General features: G+C 41.1%; 1 protein-coding gene across 7 annotated transcripts in view; it reads left to right on the top strand.

The window, feature by feature from the left end:
• WDPCP (WD repeat containing planar cell polarity effector) overlaps positions 1–17,340 on the top strand; it is a 215,590-nt gene extending 198,250 nt beyond the window's left edge. For 3 of the 7 annotated variants that reach the window (XM_035110455.2, XM_060272321.1, XM_035110457.2), the window contains exons 18-19: positions 667–720; positions 2,839–4,738. In XM_035110455.2, coding sequence (XP_034966346.2) covers positions 667–720; positions 2,839–2,886 — 102 coding nt within the window. In that variant the 3' untranslated portion in view covers positions 2,887–4,738. Of the gene's footprint in view, positions 1–666; positions 831–2,838; positions 4,739–7,598; positions 12,941–15,952 lie in introns of those variants that run through there. The other 4 variants (XR_009557270.1, XR_009557269.1, XR_009557271.1 and 1 more) reach the window with 4 other exon arrangements.
• Positions 17,341–18,190: the final 850 nt, after the last annotated feature.

Here is an 18,190-nt window from a genome sequence, read left to right as displayed (position 1 = left end):
CTGTCACACAACAGTATGTTGTCCAATTTGAGCCTGGTGGCATAATGAGCTGCCTTCCTGCCCCCCCATCTTTCACCTTGCCACCATGAGTGGCAGTGCAGTGGCCCCACCACTCTGTAAACCCCCACTAGCTGGGTGGAGGGGAAGGTTCAGGTTTTGCCTAAGTTAGAGTAGAAAACAGGGATTTTAGAGTAGGACAGGAGTTGCCCCTCACTTGTTGGATTTCAAATCCCATCACCCCCAGCAGTGATGGCCAATAGCCAGGAATGATGGGAATTGTTGTCCAAAACATCTGATGGGTTAAGGCTCGGCTTGTGCAATTGTAATTAAAGTCTACAGCAAACAGTCTCAGTCCTGTAACCTAGTTTAGATTCCAAGAATATATGAGGTCAGAACAGACATGTTCCTTCTCCTCTGAATATTCAAAGCCATTCATACAATGAGAAATTGGAGTCTTAGCCTAAGAGCTTTGCTCCATGCCTTCTAGTCAGGCTGGGAACTTTGTAGTTCTCATCTTAGTTACACACTGGCTATATCCATGTGATAAACTATGCATTAATTTAAGAAAAAGTGCTTATTCCAGCTGTTTGTGTCTTCCACTAGTTTAAATTTTATCCTTCTTATGTTCAACCCAAGATTTAATTTGCATTCCCCCCCCCCATAGAGCACACAGCATATGGGTCCTGCCAAAAGCCATTCAGATTCTGTACAGAATACTTTGTAAGCAGCCTACTTGATTGACATGAACGCATAAAATAAAAATTAACATTCTACTGGCTTCCATATTCTCGGTGACACTTTTTTTAAAGCAATGAGCCAGTGCAGAAATTGTAAGTGATCCTTCCCCCTCTATCAGAATGCCGCTCCTGAGGACCCAGTCCTTAAATTAAGACGTCACTTCTGTGCACTTTCACAAATGTCTGCATCTAAAAGTGGCTCTGTGTGCATTACATGGCAGCTGAACTAGAATTTCACAACTGTTTCCCACAACGAACAAGTAAGGTGTGAACGGCAAACACCTCTGCATGCACACCGCCATATTTTCTTTTTGACAGGTTTTAATACAGTAGCCCTAACCAACAAGAATGAGAATTATGGCCTTCATATAAAATTTGCTGACAAGGATCTGGTCCATGGAGCCAAAAAGGTCTTCCATTAATAATGCTATACAAGTTTCTACATGACAAAATATACTAGTAAATAAGATCACGTGATCATACAGTAAAAAGGCACTAGCTTCAGAGCTACCTTGCTAGAAAGAGATGGTCATTTATAAAAGATAAAGATGTAATTAACTGGGGACAGAGGCAGCAAAAGAAAAGTAGACATGCCATATAGCAGAGGGAAGGGAAATGTGGCCTCAGGGTCACACACAATCCTTGGCCTAAGTGCAAGCAGCATGCTTCTTAATTTAATGAGAGCAGAGTGGGGAATGGGGGGGAGCCAATCGGAGTGATGATGGAAGAACAAGTGGGGTGAGGGAGCCCTCTGCAAAGGATCAGTTTAGCCCTCTAGCAAAAGTGATTTGTCTGTCTCTCTCCTGGCAGCAGGAGCAGAGTGGGGAGAAACAGGGGTGGGGCGGCCACCCACCCTCTACTGTCTTTGATTCCTGACAGACTACTCCTGAGGGAATGTGGCCCTAGACACACACAAAACAGGTCCCACTTGCCCACCTTATATAGTTCCCAACCTTCCAGTCCAGATTTGAAGATTATTATTTTTCCATCTCCAGACAAAAACTGAGAGCCTCTGACAGCTGTAGCTGCAGTAGTTTTTGAACAGGAATGTTGGAGTTGCAACTGTTCACAAAATACAGATCATACTGGCTAACAGGTTTTATTTCCAGAGTAGCATATGAACTGTGCCAGGGTGTGTTAATTGGTTTCTGATCTATAATTATATAGGGGTTCAGAGTAGGAGGGAGCTTAGTTGTATGAAACACTTTGTGTTGTGCAAAGTAAAGCAACTATTTAGAATATGCTACCAAATGCTAACTAGTTTAAGTCCATACTACTCTTACTAGCCGTTTAAATATAGAGAAAGGGCAGGCAACAATGCTGGAAATATAGTACAATTACAAAGATATTCACTGTTGAAATGCAGGTTTTATGCAGTATTCTGCTGGGCTGTTTCTATATCACTGTTAGAACAGATATGCCATGAGATGGAGCTGCTAGTATGGTAAATGCATGTTGTTCAAGACTGATCTAATCTGACATTCGGACGTTTTTAAAAAACAAAAACAAAAATCCTCATGAATTCCACTTGAACTTGCCAGCACACAGTAAGCCTGAAGCAGCCTTAACTTGCACACTTTTGCTGCCAACTTTTATACCTTTTTACTTAAATGACTAGAGCATATGTTGAATATTGCAGTGGGGCAAGTTTTCTTTTGTTTCAAGTTCCACGCCTAGTTCTCTTTACATCATGAAGGCTGAAGCATTTGTATGTACTATAATTTGAAAAAGGAGAAGTCCCTTGTTTGAGGTGGGAGAGGGGAATTCATATTGTATATTCTATTGCACCAAAAGCATAGGCATGCATCCATGTTATACAAAATATACCCAAGATTTGAATGTGTACATTTTCAGAAATTGTCTGAAATTTCTGAAAAATCTTAGCTTTTTATAATTTTGCTTGAGAGTACAAAGACCAAAAACATGGTGTTATAGGTTGTTCTCCAATAAATACAACAGTTGAGTTAACATAATTAAGACTTTTTAAATTGAAAAGTTGTGTGTTTCATTCAAAATGTGGTTATAAAGAGAAGAATACAAGTCTTAATATCCATCCTGTACTGTAACAAGTGTCATTATTCTTTTCTTTGTTTTTTTACAGGAAATCAAAAGTGGTTCCATCGAAGTGGTGCATTTTGGCCTGGTATAAGCCAAATTCTTAATAGTTAAGATCTTGGAAGAAAGTCAGGAGGACCCTACCCACCAATTGTTGAGAATTTTCAACCTCCTTATTTCAATCAATTCTGTAATAGAGTTCAAATACCGTACATATTTACTTGAGTCTAATGTGCCATCAAATCTAATGTGTACCTCAATTTTCAGAACCTTGAAACCAAAAAAAGTATTTGCTGGTTAATGTAAATGTACCATTGAATCTAAGTAACCTTAATTTTCACAACGTAATTTGGCCAGAACAGGTGAGTATTAGATTCAAGTAAATTTGGTAGCAGTAAACGCTCAGTACTTTTAGTCCCATTTCTATGGGAGTAAGTTCAGCAAGTAGACATAATGTCTGAATGTAGACATTCAGTCATTTAAAAAACCCTCTCTCTCTCTCTCTCTCTCTCTCTCTCTCTCATACACACACAGAGAGAGAGAGGGGGGAGAGAGAGAGAGAGAGAGAGAGAGAGAGAGAGAGAGAGAGAGAGAGAGAGAGAGAGCAGCTTTGTAACTTTATTGCAAGGAAGTCCAGCAAATGTGGCAAATAATTACACAGTACAAATATACTGGATATAATAGAGAGACAGTTATATGAGTTGGATTTGGAAATGAATCCAGGATTGCTGCCCTAAAGTGGGTGGCTTTTCTACCATCTGATAGCACCTTTGTTCCAGGTTCACAAAGACCTAGACATGTCTCCTCAGAAGTAAATTCTACCTAGCTAAATGGGGCTTGCTCCAAGATAAGCAGGTATACAATTACAGCCTAAATATCTTTTAAGGCAGCCCATTCTCTTGAAGTTTGCAAATACCTGTTCATCTGTGCAAATCCCTAAATTTTACAATGCCACAAATTGCAAAATAAACCCTATATACATCAAGGCCAACAGCACTGTATAGTTGTCACATGTAGGGTAATGAAGACCATGAACACATGCACAAACTGGGGACCTGTTTGAGACCCCATGAAACTTTTCTTCCCAGTTCCATAAACTGACAGCATAAATAAACCTTCATGGGTTTATTTATGGGTAAAAAGATTCATTTGGAACTGGAAAGTGGGCTTCAGCTTCTCATCTTTAAAGCCACATGGAGATTGACCAGCCCCACCTTTTCCCCAGCTCCTGGGCCACAGCTCTGGAAGGTCAGTCAAGCCCTGAAAGGAACTGCAAGCAGCATTGAAATGTTATGAAGGAGAAGGTAATTCAAGAATACGGACAGACCCCCCTTTCCCTATCTCTGCCTCCTTAACTACCACAAGCATAAACATAATCCATAGTGGCAGGAGCAGCAGTTAAAAGAAATCTCAGAATTTACTCCTCCCTACTTTACGACTACAAGTTTGAATTTTCACTTAAGGCTTTGCAATAGATATTCCATAACATTCTAACAGATAGCATCTTCACTCAGGATACCTCTGCAAAAAAATCATCCTTTAACAGTCAGTACAATTCTTTGAAGAAAAATGCTCTCCATTTTCCAGTACATCCATATCAGTTTAGTTGAATAACCATTATTTTCCCCTTAAAAAGGCATGGTGACTCTAATAATTTAACCTTCTATAGAATTATTCAGCTTTTTCAGGGATTAACAGAAAATGGACTGGGGGGAATCCTAGGCTGCATTTTGTCATAACTACATTTGTACTCTCATTTTAAGAGTAGTTTCCTCCTGACATTGTTTAATGCATTGTTTTCTGGTGTTGTCTGGAGACATGCATAATATAAAACGATCTTAACTGTGGTCACACAATTTAAAACTAAAATTATGTTGAGTTTAGTTATATACTTAATTTGTCATATTGCCAAATAAAGAGAGAAAATTATTTTTATACTTTGCAAATTTGTCAATTTTCATCTTACCCATGCCTTGTGGATGAAGGGTTTAGTAGCAAGAATGGGAAATAAAGCATAGAGACTTATCAGTAATAGTCTGATGAACACATTAAATCCATGCTGAAATGCTTATGTCCTCAACAGACAAAAAAGTAGAAAAATGCGCAATATTTTCAACACTCACTGGTCCAGTGGGCGAGAAATACAAGACCTATGAGACAGAGACACAATTAACCACCATATATCACTGCATATAAAAACAAAATGGTTACTATGTGTTTCTTTCAATGATAGGAGGAGAGCATGTGCCCCATAAGGTATATTTATATAAAGGCACCTTCTGCAAAGGTATATGCAGTCCAACAACAGATCAAGGGAGCCTTTTGCTTGTTCAGCCTAAGGATGCTGAAATGCGTTACTTAGCCATAGAGCTATTTTGCTGAATTGCAGCCATATTTCTGTCAGTACAAGTGAAGGTCTATATGAGGGATTAATCTGACACCAGACAGTGATCTTTAATCCTTCAGTATATCATAATCTATTTACTTTGCATGCTAAGAGGATTTTGGTTTTAAAATACACCAGGAAGTGATGCTAGAAATGTACAGAAGATCAGGAATGCCGTTTCCAAAATATCTCAGTTTTTAATAAAATCCCTTTATGGATTTCTTGGAGTTCCTTCCTTTCAAAGTACTGAATAGGGATTTAGCTGGAAACGGGCATATTTTTTTATTTATACTGCAGTTCTACAAATGTGTTTCTTTCCTGGGTGTGTGTGGGGTTGCTAGATACAAGGCATGAAAGGAAAGGATCTCTTACACTGCAGATCATTTCCAGCAAGTTAAACTGGGTATTTGTTGGCAAAATCAAAATAGATTCCAAGCTACTGTGAATGTTAAATGTATTGCTACTGTGTTAGCTCAGTTTGTGATTACTGTACCATTCAGGTGATAAAACAAACAAAATCAAAATTATTCTTAACTCACAGAAGAATTGGAATATTATATTTAAAAAGCCCCTTTGATTATACAAATTGCTGTACATTATCTTAATCCTGGGATTGAAATCTCCACAAATGCCTGTTAAAGATTTCTTATAAGCACATAGGTGACAACTGCACTTTTAAAATTACTTTTTCATTCAGTATGTTCAGCCTTTTCTACAATATACCACTGAGCATCTTAAGACACAATTTGTTATTTACTTCATCAGAATATGCAATAAGGAGAGAATATTAGATTGAGAAACAGAAAGTGCATTCTGAGTGACATTGAAAACCAAGGAAAAGTTGCCTAGAAAATGTTGTGCTAATAACATGACAGCATGCTGTATGCTGAAATTCTGTACCAGGATAAATCCAATTCTGTTTCATGAAAAGCTGGACTGATCAACCTGCAGCAGGAAGCAAACAAAGCACCTTTGCATACATTTGTTTGTAGTGATGGGAGTGAGGTGCCAGTACTGTGTACCCATTGAGTACCCCCAGAAAAAGCACTGCGTTTAGTGCATTGTTTAATAGGGGTTGGCTCTGTGTGTACCCCCAATAAAGAAGCCCATTGGGAAGATCCAGGGTAGTCTCTCACATTACAGAGCTGGATTGTGCTATTAACAAGGCATGTTGAGGTGGGCTGGGAGCGCCCAACGTTCTGAGTATCTCTGCTACCTCAGTTGTCACATTAAGCTAAACACAAGACCATCTCCTCTCCCCTTTCTTCTCTGAAAAACTAAACCAAGCAGATTGAGGAAAACACATAGACCTTTAGAGGTGAAGGAGTATAGAGAAGTGGGGGGGGGGGGAGTGGTGGTATCTTCCATTTCAGTGGGCAGCTCCAGCTAGTATTATTATCTATTATGAGTGTTATTAATGTATCATTCTGAAATTTGGCAAATGGTAGCTGCAATTTGCATCCAATCTTGGCAAAAAATAAAAATGTTAGAGACTTTTATTTAATTTAAAAGGAAAAAGGGGAAAAAACCCAGAGGGTCCCCTAGATGGATCTGGCTGAAATGTCATGGGCTTAATCCTCTCATGAGGGGCTCCTTTGCTTGTCATTTTCATCTACCTACGTGAAAAGGGGGAAACTTATATCCTTTTTTATTCCCTGTTTTAGACAATGGGGGGAACAGCTTTTGATGTAACAAAATACTTCGCACGCTGGTATCTTGCCAAGTCTGTCCAAAAATCCTTCTCAGAGCCAGCAGCAGCCATCTTTCGAGCAGTCCCCAGAAATCAAATCTTTAAGCTCCTGTGATGTTTCTCTCCAGATCACTCCAGATCGCTCCTCAATATAGTCTTTCCAGGGGAGATTTGCCAGACCAAAACTGTAAACACGCATCTAATGTCTTATTTATGGCTCTCTCCCCCTTTGACTAATATCGTAGCCGGCTTTATCACTAACATGGCGGACTCTAAATTATAGCTGCGTCATAACTCAAAAGTTTCTTGACAAGTTTCCAACCGCTAATGAGAAAGCTTCTCTTTGATGTCCATATTTTGAGGCATCCCCAACCACATTCCAAACGAATCCAAGAATACAACTTTGATTATTTATGTTTTCAATTCACACAGTTTATATATTTAAAAAGACCATGTTAATTCAGTAAATTTCCCACTTTCCAATCTCGCTTGCTTTATAGATGTTATTTACGGTTCTTCAGGCGAGAGTTTTGTTAAGTGAATTGTAAAGCACAATAAAGCAGAATTATAAAGTTCTCGCTCTCCCCTTCAGTCCGTCACATACCATTTCATGCTGATTGCATTCCTCTGTTATCTTTTGTTTTCTCAGTGGCTGAACTTGGCAGTATAAATCTTCTTTCCTTGTCTGAAACATGTCCATGGCTTATATCCAATCTTTCTCTTGTCATAGAGCCTGTTTTTGCTCATAGAGTCCAGGGGCTCCGGGCTCCCATGGGGGCTTACCATCCAGAACCCCCAGCTTCTCCCTCCTTTCAAAGTCAAAGCTGGTAGTGGGCAACTGAGGATGAGACTGCATCTCCCCATACCCTGGGGAGACATCTGGAGGCTGCATACTCCCCTCTACAGCTTATAAATTTCCCCATGGGGGTTGGAGAGATGGAATTTTCAACCATCTTCTACGGTGATCCAAGCAGAAGTCCGGCAAAAGTCCTATCCTTGACCACTGAGCCTGCTAGCATAAAGGGTACAGTTTCCAAGTGCCACCAAAGCACTATTTAGCTATTCAACAGAATGTATAGTACCACATGCACTGACCCCTCCACTTATGAACTTCACATACTCAGCATTCCTGGACTGTGTAAACATAGACGTTTAAGTTCAAGTTTGCATTTAATTGGATTTGTCACACATTTTCCTTCACTGGAATTCTAGATACCAACAGAACCACCAACAGGACCATCATCAGAACTACCAACAATATCAGTGGCGAACACCCCCAAGAGCTGTCTGGAAACCTTTTGGATCGTTCAGTGTTCAGTGGTGGGCTGACTAGTCAATCCTCTGCAGCACTAAGGAGTCCCTGTAAGACTAAAACAATATAGGTTATCATCTTTCCAGGACAAAGGAATTACACCAAATCTTCTCAACTGCATATCTCCCTCAACCTGCGCAGGACACACACAAAAACCCCACTTAAGTCAAGAGGTGAGATATTAACTGAGACAGCCCCATGGCTCTTATGGTGGCCAAGAATCACCATGTTCTGGTCCTGTGGAGGAGCACAATGCAGGTCAGCAAGCACTTCCAGTGAGCAACTTGTTCCAACAAAGAATGGAAATGAATGGAGGTATTTTGAGCCTCTGCCTCCTTTGGGAGAACTAATCTATTGAAGAGCCAACCCTCTAGAGTGAGGACTCCTGCATGACCTATAGCCTGGTACACTCCCTGCTTGTTGTACTGGTGAGGTTGGGTTGAGAGGCACTTGGTTCCCTGAGCCCAGGAAAGGCACCTGTGAGGGTCCTTGCTCTGGTTCTTTGGGCCCTTGTGCTGCAGGATCTGGTTCAGGGGCTCCTGCCTGCTAGCTTTGCATGCAGTGGTCTCCTGATCACCATCGTCTGCTCAGAGCCAGAAACTTGACCTGACTCCTGGGCTGGCAACTCCTTTGACTCGGCATCCTGGTCACTGCTGGACTCCAGAGAAATAACATGAATTATTTTTTTAAGCCCACCAGACAAGGGGGGCAAAGTAGGAATGCTGATATGGAGGTAACTGAACACAGACAGCCTGTGACTATACTGAGATAATATCTTGACACTTGCATCTCACCATAGTTTGCGTTCATAATGACAATACGCATGCAAGGCTATTGGATCAGAGTTCATATTCTGCCAGCTCCCATTAAAAAAAATATTTCAGGTACACCTTTGAGAGACACAGTCATATCATCCCAAAACAAGTTATTTCTCTTATTGCCCTATGGAACATACATAACCATAAATGAAGACAAAATGCCTTTTTTGGAACAGGACGCTTCAAATTCCTGTCTCTCCAACTTAAACCCGAATAAAGAGACAATTCAAGCAAGGGACCAGCATGGGCCCTTTCTTCCTTTGAAAATAAACCGCTGCCATGGAAGAATAGCCCTACTCAGGAGGTAATGAGTATGCATATTGGGAGATATTCATGTTTCTTTGCTACAGACACAGGTCTCGGAGAGCTATATTTGAAGTGATTCTCTCTTTTTTTTTACAATGTTCTATACTGTGTTTCTTAATGCTACAATTGCATCGATTGAAGTCAGCAGATCCTTCACTGCATCCTGTGTAAATCTCTTGAGCATTTCAAGTGACCCCATGGCTCAGGGTAAAACATTTAAAAAGAACAGCTTGCTTTTCAGATACGATTGACAAGGGCCAACACTTCTCAAGGTACAAAACACAGAAGCTATTTTCACCTCCCTCATTAACTCACAACATAATGCTTAGAATATAAGATGATCACTGTCTATAACAGTGGTTCTCAAACTTTTTTCTCTGGGTCACACTTTCAGAATTTAAAAAAAATTCTACTTTATAATATGATAATGGGACATCCAGAAAATATAAAACAATGCAGTTAGATAAGAACATGAATCATTCCCAGAATATAATTATAAACGAGTCTTCTCTAGCACTCTATTCAAATGGTGACCGAATCATAACTAAGTATCACTTAGAATCATAGAATCATAGAATCATAGAGTTGGAAGAGACCACAAGGGCCATCCAGTCCAACCCCCTGCCAAGCAGGGGGGTACACACAGAGCCAACCCCTTGATGCTCTTGCTCTCATTTTGAAAATATATCCATATTCTGCAAATAATTTTTTTATACTATACTATACTACACTGAAATATTTAAATATTTCCTTGATTGTCCTTGAATCTTCTCACCCCCCTTGCCATCCTCTCCAGCCACACCCTTTGAGAACACAGCATGTTTTGCTTACGTTCTTTCCATTTACTTTTCTAGTCTAACTCTTGAGTCAAACACTAATACCATATTACAGTTTTTCCATTAAGGAACAAACTCAACTTCTAGAGCAGGCATCCCCAAACTGCGGCCCTCCAGATGTTTTGGCCTACAACTCCCATGATCCCTAGCTAACAGGACAAGTGGTTGGGGAAGATGGGAATTGTAGTCCAAAACATCTGGAGGGCCGAAGTTTGGGGATGCCTGTTCTAGAGTTTTCTAACCAAGTCACAATTTATTTCACATTATTGTACAGCTGAGTGAAAAATAAATAAAAATAAAATAAAAATACATGTTCTGTGGGATAGTAATGATGTTAAAGAGGCAAATCACATTTGTATTGATTTGTATTGATTTTTACTGAGGGGAGCAGCTGTCCCCCTGCCCCCGGCTACTCTCATGGTGTGCACCCATGGATTTTTGCCTTTGTGGAAAAGGGGGCAGGAGCACACAGAGGAATGGCCTGGGGTGCACCCTTGAGCCCCAAACACAAGTTTAACCCTGAAACAACGCCTCTTGGAGGGACCCACACTGTTGCTTGAGGTGATATAACAATGCAAGGCTTCCATGTGTGCCCGCACCACAAAACAGCCTCTCACCTCCACAGATGTCTCCACCAAAAGTGGTGTGTGGTAGGCTCCTCAGAACCCAACTCACCAACCACTGGTGATTATGGCTAATATGGAGGTGGGCACCATGGCCTGCCCAGGGGCCTGAGGCATAGCTCACTGGGATACATGGAGGATCAGCCTGGTCAACATGTCAGAGCCATGCTCTACTACAGCTGAGGAAGGTCAGGGACTCACAAAGACACTTTCTCACCTCCAGACATTAAGGTGTGCCTGGGCACCCCCTGTATGCACACCTATGCCTAAAATTAAACTACTACTTCAATGCTTTTTTTGGAAATGCCGAATGTCAGATTCTTTCCAAAAACATTTCTCCCTTTTTTTTGGTGCCCCTGCTTTGCTCACTCTTCCTCCGTTTTTCTGTTATCTTTTTATTATTTATTACATATCCCCACCTAAACCTATTTCTTGGGCTAATGCTGACAGATGCTAGGCTAGGTTGCCAAAAGTTGGAAGACAGGTGTTCAGTTAACAGCTGAGAATTGGATAAGACGCTTTTCATTTATAACTGTGACTGAAAAACTGATGTTTGATTTGTTATTCATGAATGCACTTTACTTTTTGCTGTATGGCATGTATTCCTTAAGTATACATGGCAACATCACTGTGCTGTGCAAATGTCAGCCATGGGACACAGTATAGTAACACCTGGTATTATCCTGGACAATAAAGACCTACACTGAAAAGAGGCATCTTGCCATAGTGGCTTTCATTACCTTTCAACTTTAAGGTTGCCATATTTCAAAAAGTGAATTTCCTTTTTTTGCTTGAGCTTTTTGTTTTCTTTTTGCCCAAAGCTATTGAAGAAGAAGATTTGGAGCTATTTTTGTGGAAGTTCACCAAAAACTACACTTCTGACATGGGTTGGGTTTCCAACCAAGTCGGTTTAGGTTCAGCAGTTCTAAGAATCTGTCACCTCCCTGGAACATCAAATACAATCCAATGCAGACAATGAAGATCTTCGTGACTGTACTACTTATTCTACATCAAATATCTCCTGTCTAGGTTCAATGGACAGAGAACGTTTAATGGCTGCCAGATTCTCAAATCGAATTAATGTGAATTATTAGGATTTAAGCCAATTGGCTAAAACTCAAATTCTAAACATATTACTTAGAAGCATGTCCCATTGATTTCAATAGGACTTATTTCCAAGAAACATGTATAGTGTCGGGGTATTAATCAACTTAAGATCCTTGTACTTAGCTGAGCTGTAGATCAGCTTGAACTTTATGGGGCTTATATTGGTTTAATGTAGGTGGATTTACCTGGATTGCAGATTGGGCTGCTTTTTAAACAAAGGGATAGACAGACTTACATTTTACAAAAGCAAGAGCACTATTGCTTCCCAAAGCATATGATTTTAAGCTTTCTCTTCTTCTGTTATCTTAATCTGCTAAGGGCATTTTGAAACGAGTCTGTTAATGTACAGAGTCACTCATCAGTACACACCTGTTGCAGGAGACCACAAACCTATTTCCTCCAGCTACTGTGCTGGATGCAAAACAATCCACCTGCTGGATTGTGTGTTGTGTGTTGTAGCATAATTTACACCCCATCCCCCACAATTTTGAAATGTTTCTCCAAGTTGATTAGAAACTGTGTGATCCCTGCTGACCAACTAACCTAAAATACACACACACACACTCCGCACCAGCAGGGATGTCTTTCCCACTACACCTTTCCATCATTTGATGAACCTTTTCCCACCCAGTGAAAATGTGTTTTTCATTTGCTTGCTTTCCCTCTACAACATTGGTGCGATCACACACTGCAACCACAGAACATGACTGTTCTCTATACAGCCCCCAAAGAAGTATAAATTTCTTTAAAAACAATCTGAAAACACTTTCTATAAATAAATAAATAAATAAATCTCAAAGCGGTTTACAAAAGCAGTAATAAAAAAGCAATAAAACAATTTAATGAATATCATCATTACAGCTCTAAAAGCAGTTCAAATTGGCCCCAATTATTAGGAAGTGGCAAAGAGCCATGGTCTTAATAGACCCCTAAAGCATACAGTTGTTGATGCCTGTCATATTACAGAAAGGAGTTTCTCACATAAGCTAGGTCCACTTTTTATCATAGCATGCTAAAAAGTACTGCATTTCTTTCCTTCTTTTTGGCAGGGCTTTTTTAAATCAGGAAACATTTCCTCCTCCTCCTTTATTGAATTTATATACCACCCTATACCCGCAGGTCTCAGGGTGGTTCACATTCTAGGTAGTAATATTTATAAAACAAATAGGGAGAACCAGCTCTTGCACATAACCAGTGCATACTGTATGGAGTAGCATTTTAATTCTAACTTTAAGCATGCCAGTATTCCCAACAGAAGTCAATTTCCAGAGCCATATTAGTCTGTTGCAGCAAAAGCAACAAAAGGTTTTGTGGCACCCTAAGACTTGCTGATGATGATGATGATGATGATGATTTTATTATTTATACTCCAGCCACTCTGGACAGCTTGCAGCATATATTATAACATAATAAAATATCAAACATTAAAAACTTCCCAATACAGGGCTGCCTTCAGGTGTCTTCTAAAAGTTAAGTAGTTTTTAATCTCCTTGACATCTGAAGGGAGGGCGTTCCACATGGAGGGTGTCACTACCGAGAAGGCCCTATGCTAGAGTTTGGGATATATAGCAGGGGAGTGCAGACGTAAATAGTCTGGTAAGACTGCTGGTTGAAAGGAAAATGAAACATGTTTTCTGTAATAAAAAAGAATAAAATATGTTTAAAAAGGGGAAAGAAACTTAAGTTACGAAGAAATCAACCTGCCTATTGCCCCCTCCCACTGGTTCAGGTAATTTACCACACTTTTGCTTTACTCTCAGCAAGACTCACATTTACAATGACATAAGCTGTCATGGACTTGAGTCAGATATATGAGCTGTACTTCACATACTGTAAGGTAAAGGGACCCCTGACCGTTAGGTCCAGTCACGGACGACTCTGGGGTTGTGGCCCTCATCTCCCAGGGTTCCCCAAACTAAGGAGGCTCATTTATGCGGCCCCCGGCAACCCCTACTGCCGCCACCCGCTCTTACCAGCGCGGCGTGGCATGGCACGGCTGCCCACTTCCAGGTCGCCAGGAGCATCGGAAATAGCTCGTGCACATGCGCAAGCATTATTTCCAGCACACTTCCAGGCCGGAGGAGGCCCATGCACATGCACAGAAGCAATTTCCGGTGTTCTGGCAACCCAGAAGTGCGCCAGAAATCACGTGTGCGCACGCATATGGGTGCGTGCTCCGGTCTGCGCTGGCAGCACCGGCCCTTGGCGAGGTAAGTTTGGGGACCCCCTGTCTCGCTTCACTGGCCAAGGGAACTGGCGTACAGCTTCTGGGTCATGTGGCCAGCATGACTAAGCCGCTTCTGGTGAACCAGAGCAGCACACGGAAACACAGTGCACAAAAGTACATACTGTACTTCACAGAAATGATGAAAAACTCTTATGTGGCATTAGTAGAATATACACCACCCAGTTTACAAACCATTTGTGGTAGAACACGTGCCTCTCGGCTAATTTAAGGTTCATTTAAAATGTGATGGAATGAGTACAAACAAAATTTGATCTCCTATAATCAAGTAATTCATACTAATTATGTGAACTTAGAATGGGTCCTGTGATCATTCATCTAGTGCACCAAAAATATAAGAACATAAGATGAGCTGCTGGATCAGACCAATAGCCCATCTAGTCCAGCACTGTGTTCTCACAGTGGCCAATGAAATGCATGCAAGGTGTATCAGAGCTTAGCTCCAAAATCTGTTTTCTACAACAGGAGTGAGGCCTGCTATAATACACGAATGAATTAATATCAGCTCTAAGCAAATTGCCATACCACCACCAAAGCAAAATAGCCACGTCCTGTCCTGGCAGAGTGCCAGGGACCAAGCCGAGCATTTCCTGAACTAGTGCATGCCTTCCTGTTAGGTTGTGGCCCCATCATTTTTACTTCTGTTTTGCTAAGTAAGATGTTATTTCCCCATATTACTTGATTACAAGTAACTAAGTACCAGTTAGCATAACCATTGCTAATTGTAGTATACTGGTGAAATCAGCTCATGTTGATTTTGGTGTGCTGACCCATAATGCAAATACTTCAACATGCATTCAAATTCAACTCTATAGCTCAGGAATGGGGAGCCTGTTGTCCTCCAGCTGTTGTTGGATTTCAGTGCCCATCAGGCCCAGACAGCACAGCCAATGGTCACCAATGTTCAACCTGTTCAACCTGCTTCCCAAATAGTTGGAAGCTGTGCCCTAGACATGTATTGAAGCAAAAATACTTTCAGAAGACAACATTGACCTGGTCATAAGCACAATGATTAAGAATTACATTCTAGTTACAGGTAGGTAGCCTGTAACTGTAGTAAAAAATAAATTAAAAAAATCCTTCCAGTAGCACCTTAGAGACAGGGCCGGTGCTAGGGTTTTTTGCGCCCTAGGCGAGATCACCTTCTGGGGCACCCCCCCCCCATTGCTAATAAATAAATAAATAGAAAAAAATAGAAAAAATAAATAGAAAATAGAAAAAATAAAAAGTAGAAAAAATAAAAATAAAATAAAAAACAGCTGAGAGGCACGGCGAGGTGGCCCCAGGCTCGCACTCCCTGCGCGCCTCCGGAGCTTCACGAGGGAAGCGCGAGCCTGGGGCCACCTCCACTGCACCTGTCAGCTGTTGTTGAGCGGCTTCAGGCCGCTCTCTGGAGACATGCGCGCGCCTCGGGAGAGCGGCCTGAAGCTGCTCAACAGTGACAGGCGCGGAGGAGGCAGCACCAGGGGGCGGCGGGCAGACTGGCCAGCGCCCCCTCCATTTTGGCACCCTAGGCAGCTGCCTAGTTCGCCTAAGGAAGCGCCAGCCCTGCTTGGAGACCAACTAAGTTTGTCATTGGTATGAGCTTTCATGTGTATCTGAAGAAGTTGCATGCACACGAAAGCTCATACCAATGACAAACTTAGTTGGTCTCTAAGGTGCTACTGGAAGGAATTTTTTTTTTAATTAAGTGTTGCTTAAATGAATTGAACTTAGTTATAAGGGTATTGAAGATAGGCCTGGGGATATCCATATAAATTTCCACTTATACTGTATATTCATGCCTTCTCATACCAAGTTATATGTAATGAAACTTCATATGTTACAATTTTTGCAGGGGCATTATGTGATAAACAGTTAAAATGGAGAATTGCCATATGACCAGCTGAAGTCAGGAGGCTGTTGAAGATGCTACATTTCTTGCACTAGTGAGCCTCTTTTTTCTAGAAAAATATGTGCTGGTACTCACCATGAAGCTGTTACAGTAAGTACCACATTAAAAAAAAGAGGTGCCAGTACTGCATACTCTTGAGTACCCCCTGAAAAATGCACTGATCCTAGGACAAGTATAGGTAGCTGAATAGGAATGCCTGTTAATTATTACTCTAGGCCCATTATTGTTAAGTTCAGTGTTCAAAAAAAGGGGGCGGAGAGGAAGTCAGGTTAGTTCAACAATCCTTTGCTGGACTTCTTAGGCTTGATAATTACATGTTATTGGATATGGAAGAGACTGGGTCATAGAAAATGCACTCCCCCATTAGTCTCTGTATAAGTGATGGTTCTCTGGTACAGTAATTACTAAACAATTTCAAGTAGCCCCAAGTTTCATCCTTCAGATTTTCAGGGGTTGAATACTGAAAATCTCACTAGTTGTGGGCACTTGAAGAGGAACAAAGAAAGGAATCATCTACTTAAAGTTCACATGATCGGGGAGTTTCTGAGACAGCAGGTGGGATAACTAAGCGCACAAATCTATTTATTTGTAAAATACAGTTGTTGTGGTGATGGCTCCAAGAAGGGGGAAAGTACTGTGATACCAACTATTCAAACAACGTATTGTTTAAAATACACATGAGTTTGGTTTACACAGAATTATCTATTAGCCAACACAGGAAACAAGTGAATCCATAGCTAGATGAAGGGTAAAGGAGGGTAAAATGCAAGTATTATTAAACCTCAGTCCTAAATGTAAACCACTTCAATGTATTTTTTAATTATTAAAGTTATATATCAATCTTGCTAAATAAAAATCTTGCTAAATAAAAACAAACAAACAAACGTGGTTGCCAGCACTTTAAATCAGAAATTGTTCTATCTAGGTTGGGTCTGAGACAAATGAAAGGCATCTAAATTACAGCTAATTCTTTTTCTTTCTTTCTTTTAAGGCTAGGGGGAAATGGAGTTTGCCTTTCTGGTAACTAGACCAAAAGCAAACAAAACCTTTAAAATGGCAATGGTGTGATTGGGGTGTATGTCCCAAACTGGTGACCCTCCTTTAGGAATGCTGTTGAGCTCCAACTCCCTTCAACCCAGCCAGCATGGCCAAGGCTCAGGGATAGAATCATAGAATCATAGAGTTGGAAGAGACCACAAGGGCCATCCAGTCCAACCCCCTGCCAAGCAGGAAACACCATCAAAGCATTCCTGACAGATGGCTGTCAAGCCTCTGCTTAGACACCTCCAAAGGAGGAGACTCCACCACACTCCTTGGCAGCAAATTCCACTGTCGAACAGCTCTTACTGTCAGGAAGTTCTTCCTAATGTTTAGGTGGAATCTTCTTTCTTGTAGCTTGAATCCATTGCTCCGTGTCTGCTTCTGTGGAGCAGCAGAAAACAACCTTTCAACCTCTTCTATATGACATCCTTTTATATATTTGAACATGGCTATCATATCACCCCTTAACCTTCTCTTCTCCAGGCTATACATACCCAGCTCCCTAAGCCGTTCCTCATAAGGCATTGTTTCCAGGCCTTTGACAATTTTGGTTGCCCTCTTCTGGACACGTTCCAGCTTGTCAATATCCTTCTTGAACTGTGGTGCCCAGAATTGGAAACAGTATTCCAGGTGAGGTATGACTATACAGTGGTATTATTACTTCACTTGATCTAGATACTATACTCCTATTGATGCAGCCCATAATTACATTGGCTTTTTTAGCTGCTGCATCACACTGTTGACTCATGTCAAGTTTGTGGTCTACCAAGACTCCTAGATCTTTTTCACATGTACTGCTCTCAAGCCAGGTGTCACCCATCCTGTATTTGTGCCTTTCATTTTTTTTGCCCAAGTGTAGTACTTTACAGTTCTTCCTGTTAAAATTCATCTTGTTTGCTTTGGCCCAGTTGTCTAATCTGTTAAGGTCATTTTGAAGTGTGATCCTGTCCTCTGGGGTATTAGCCACCGCTCCCAATTTGGTGTCGTCTGCAAACTTGCTCAGGATGCCCTCAAGCCCATCATCCAAGTCATTGATAAAGATGTTGAATAAGACTGGGCCCAAGACAGAACCCTGTGGCACCCCACTAGTCACTACTCTCCAGGATGAGGAGGAGCCATTGATGAGCACCCTTTGGGCTC

This window comes from Zootoca vivipara, chromosome 3 (genome assembly GCF_963506605.1).
Source record: "Zootoca vivipara chromosome 3, rZooViv1.1, whole genome shotgun sequence".
NCBI lineage: Eukaryota > Metazoa > Chordata > Lepidosauria > Squamata > Lacertidae > Zootoca > Zootoca vivipara.
Note: the sequence above shows the minus strand (reverse complement) of the source record. Positions and strands in the feature narration are given on the sequence as shown.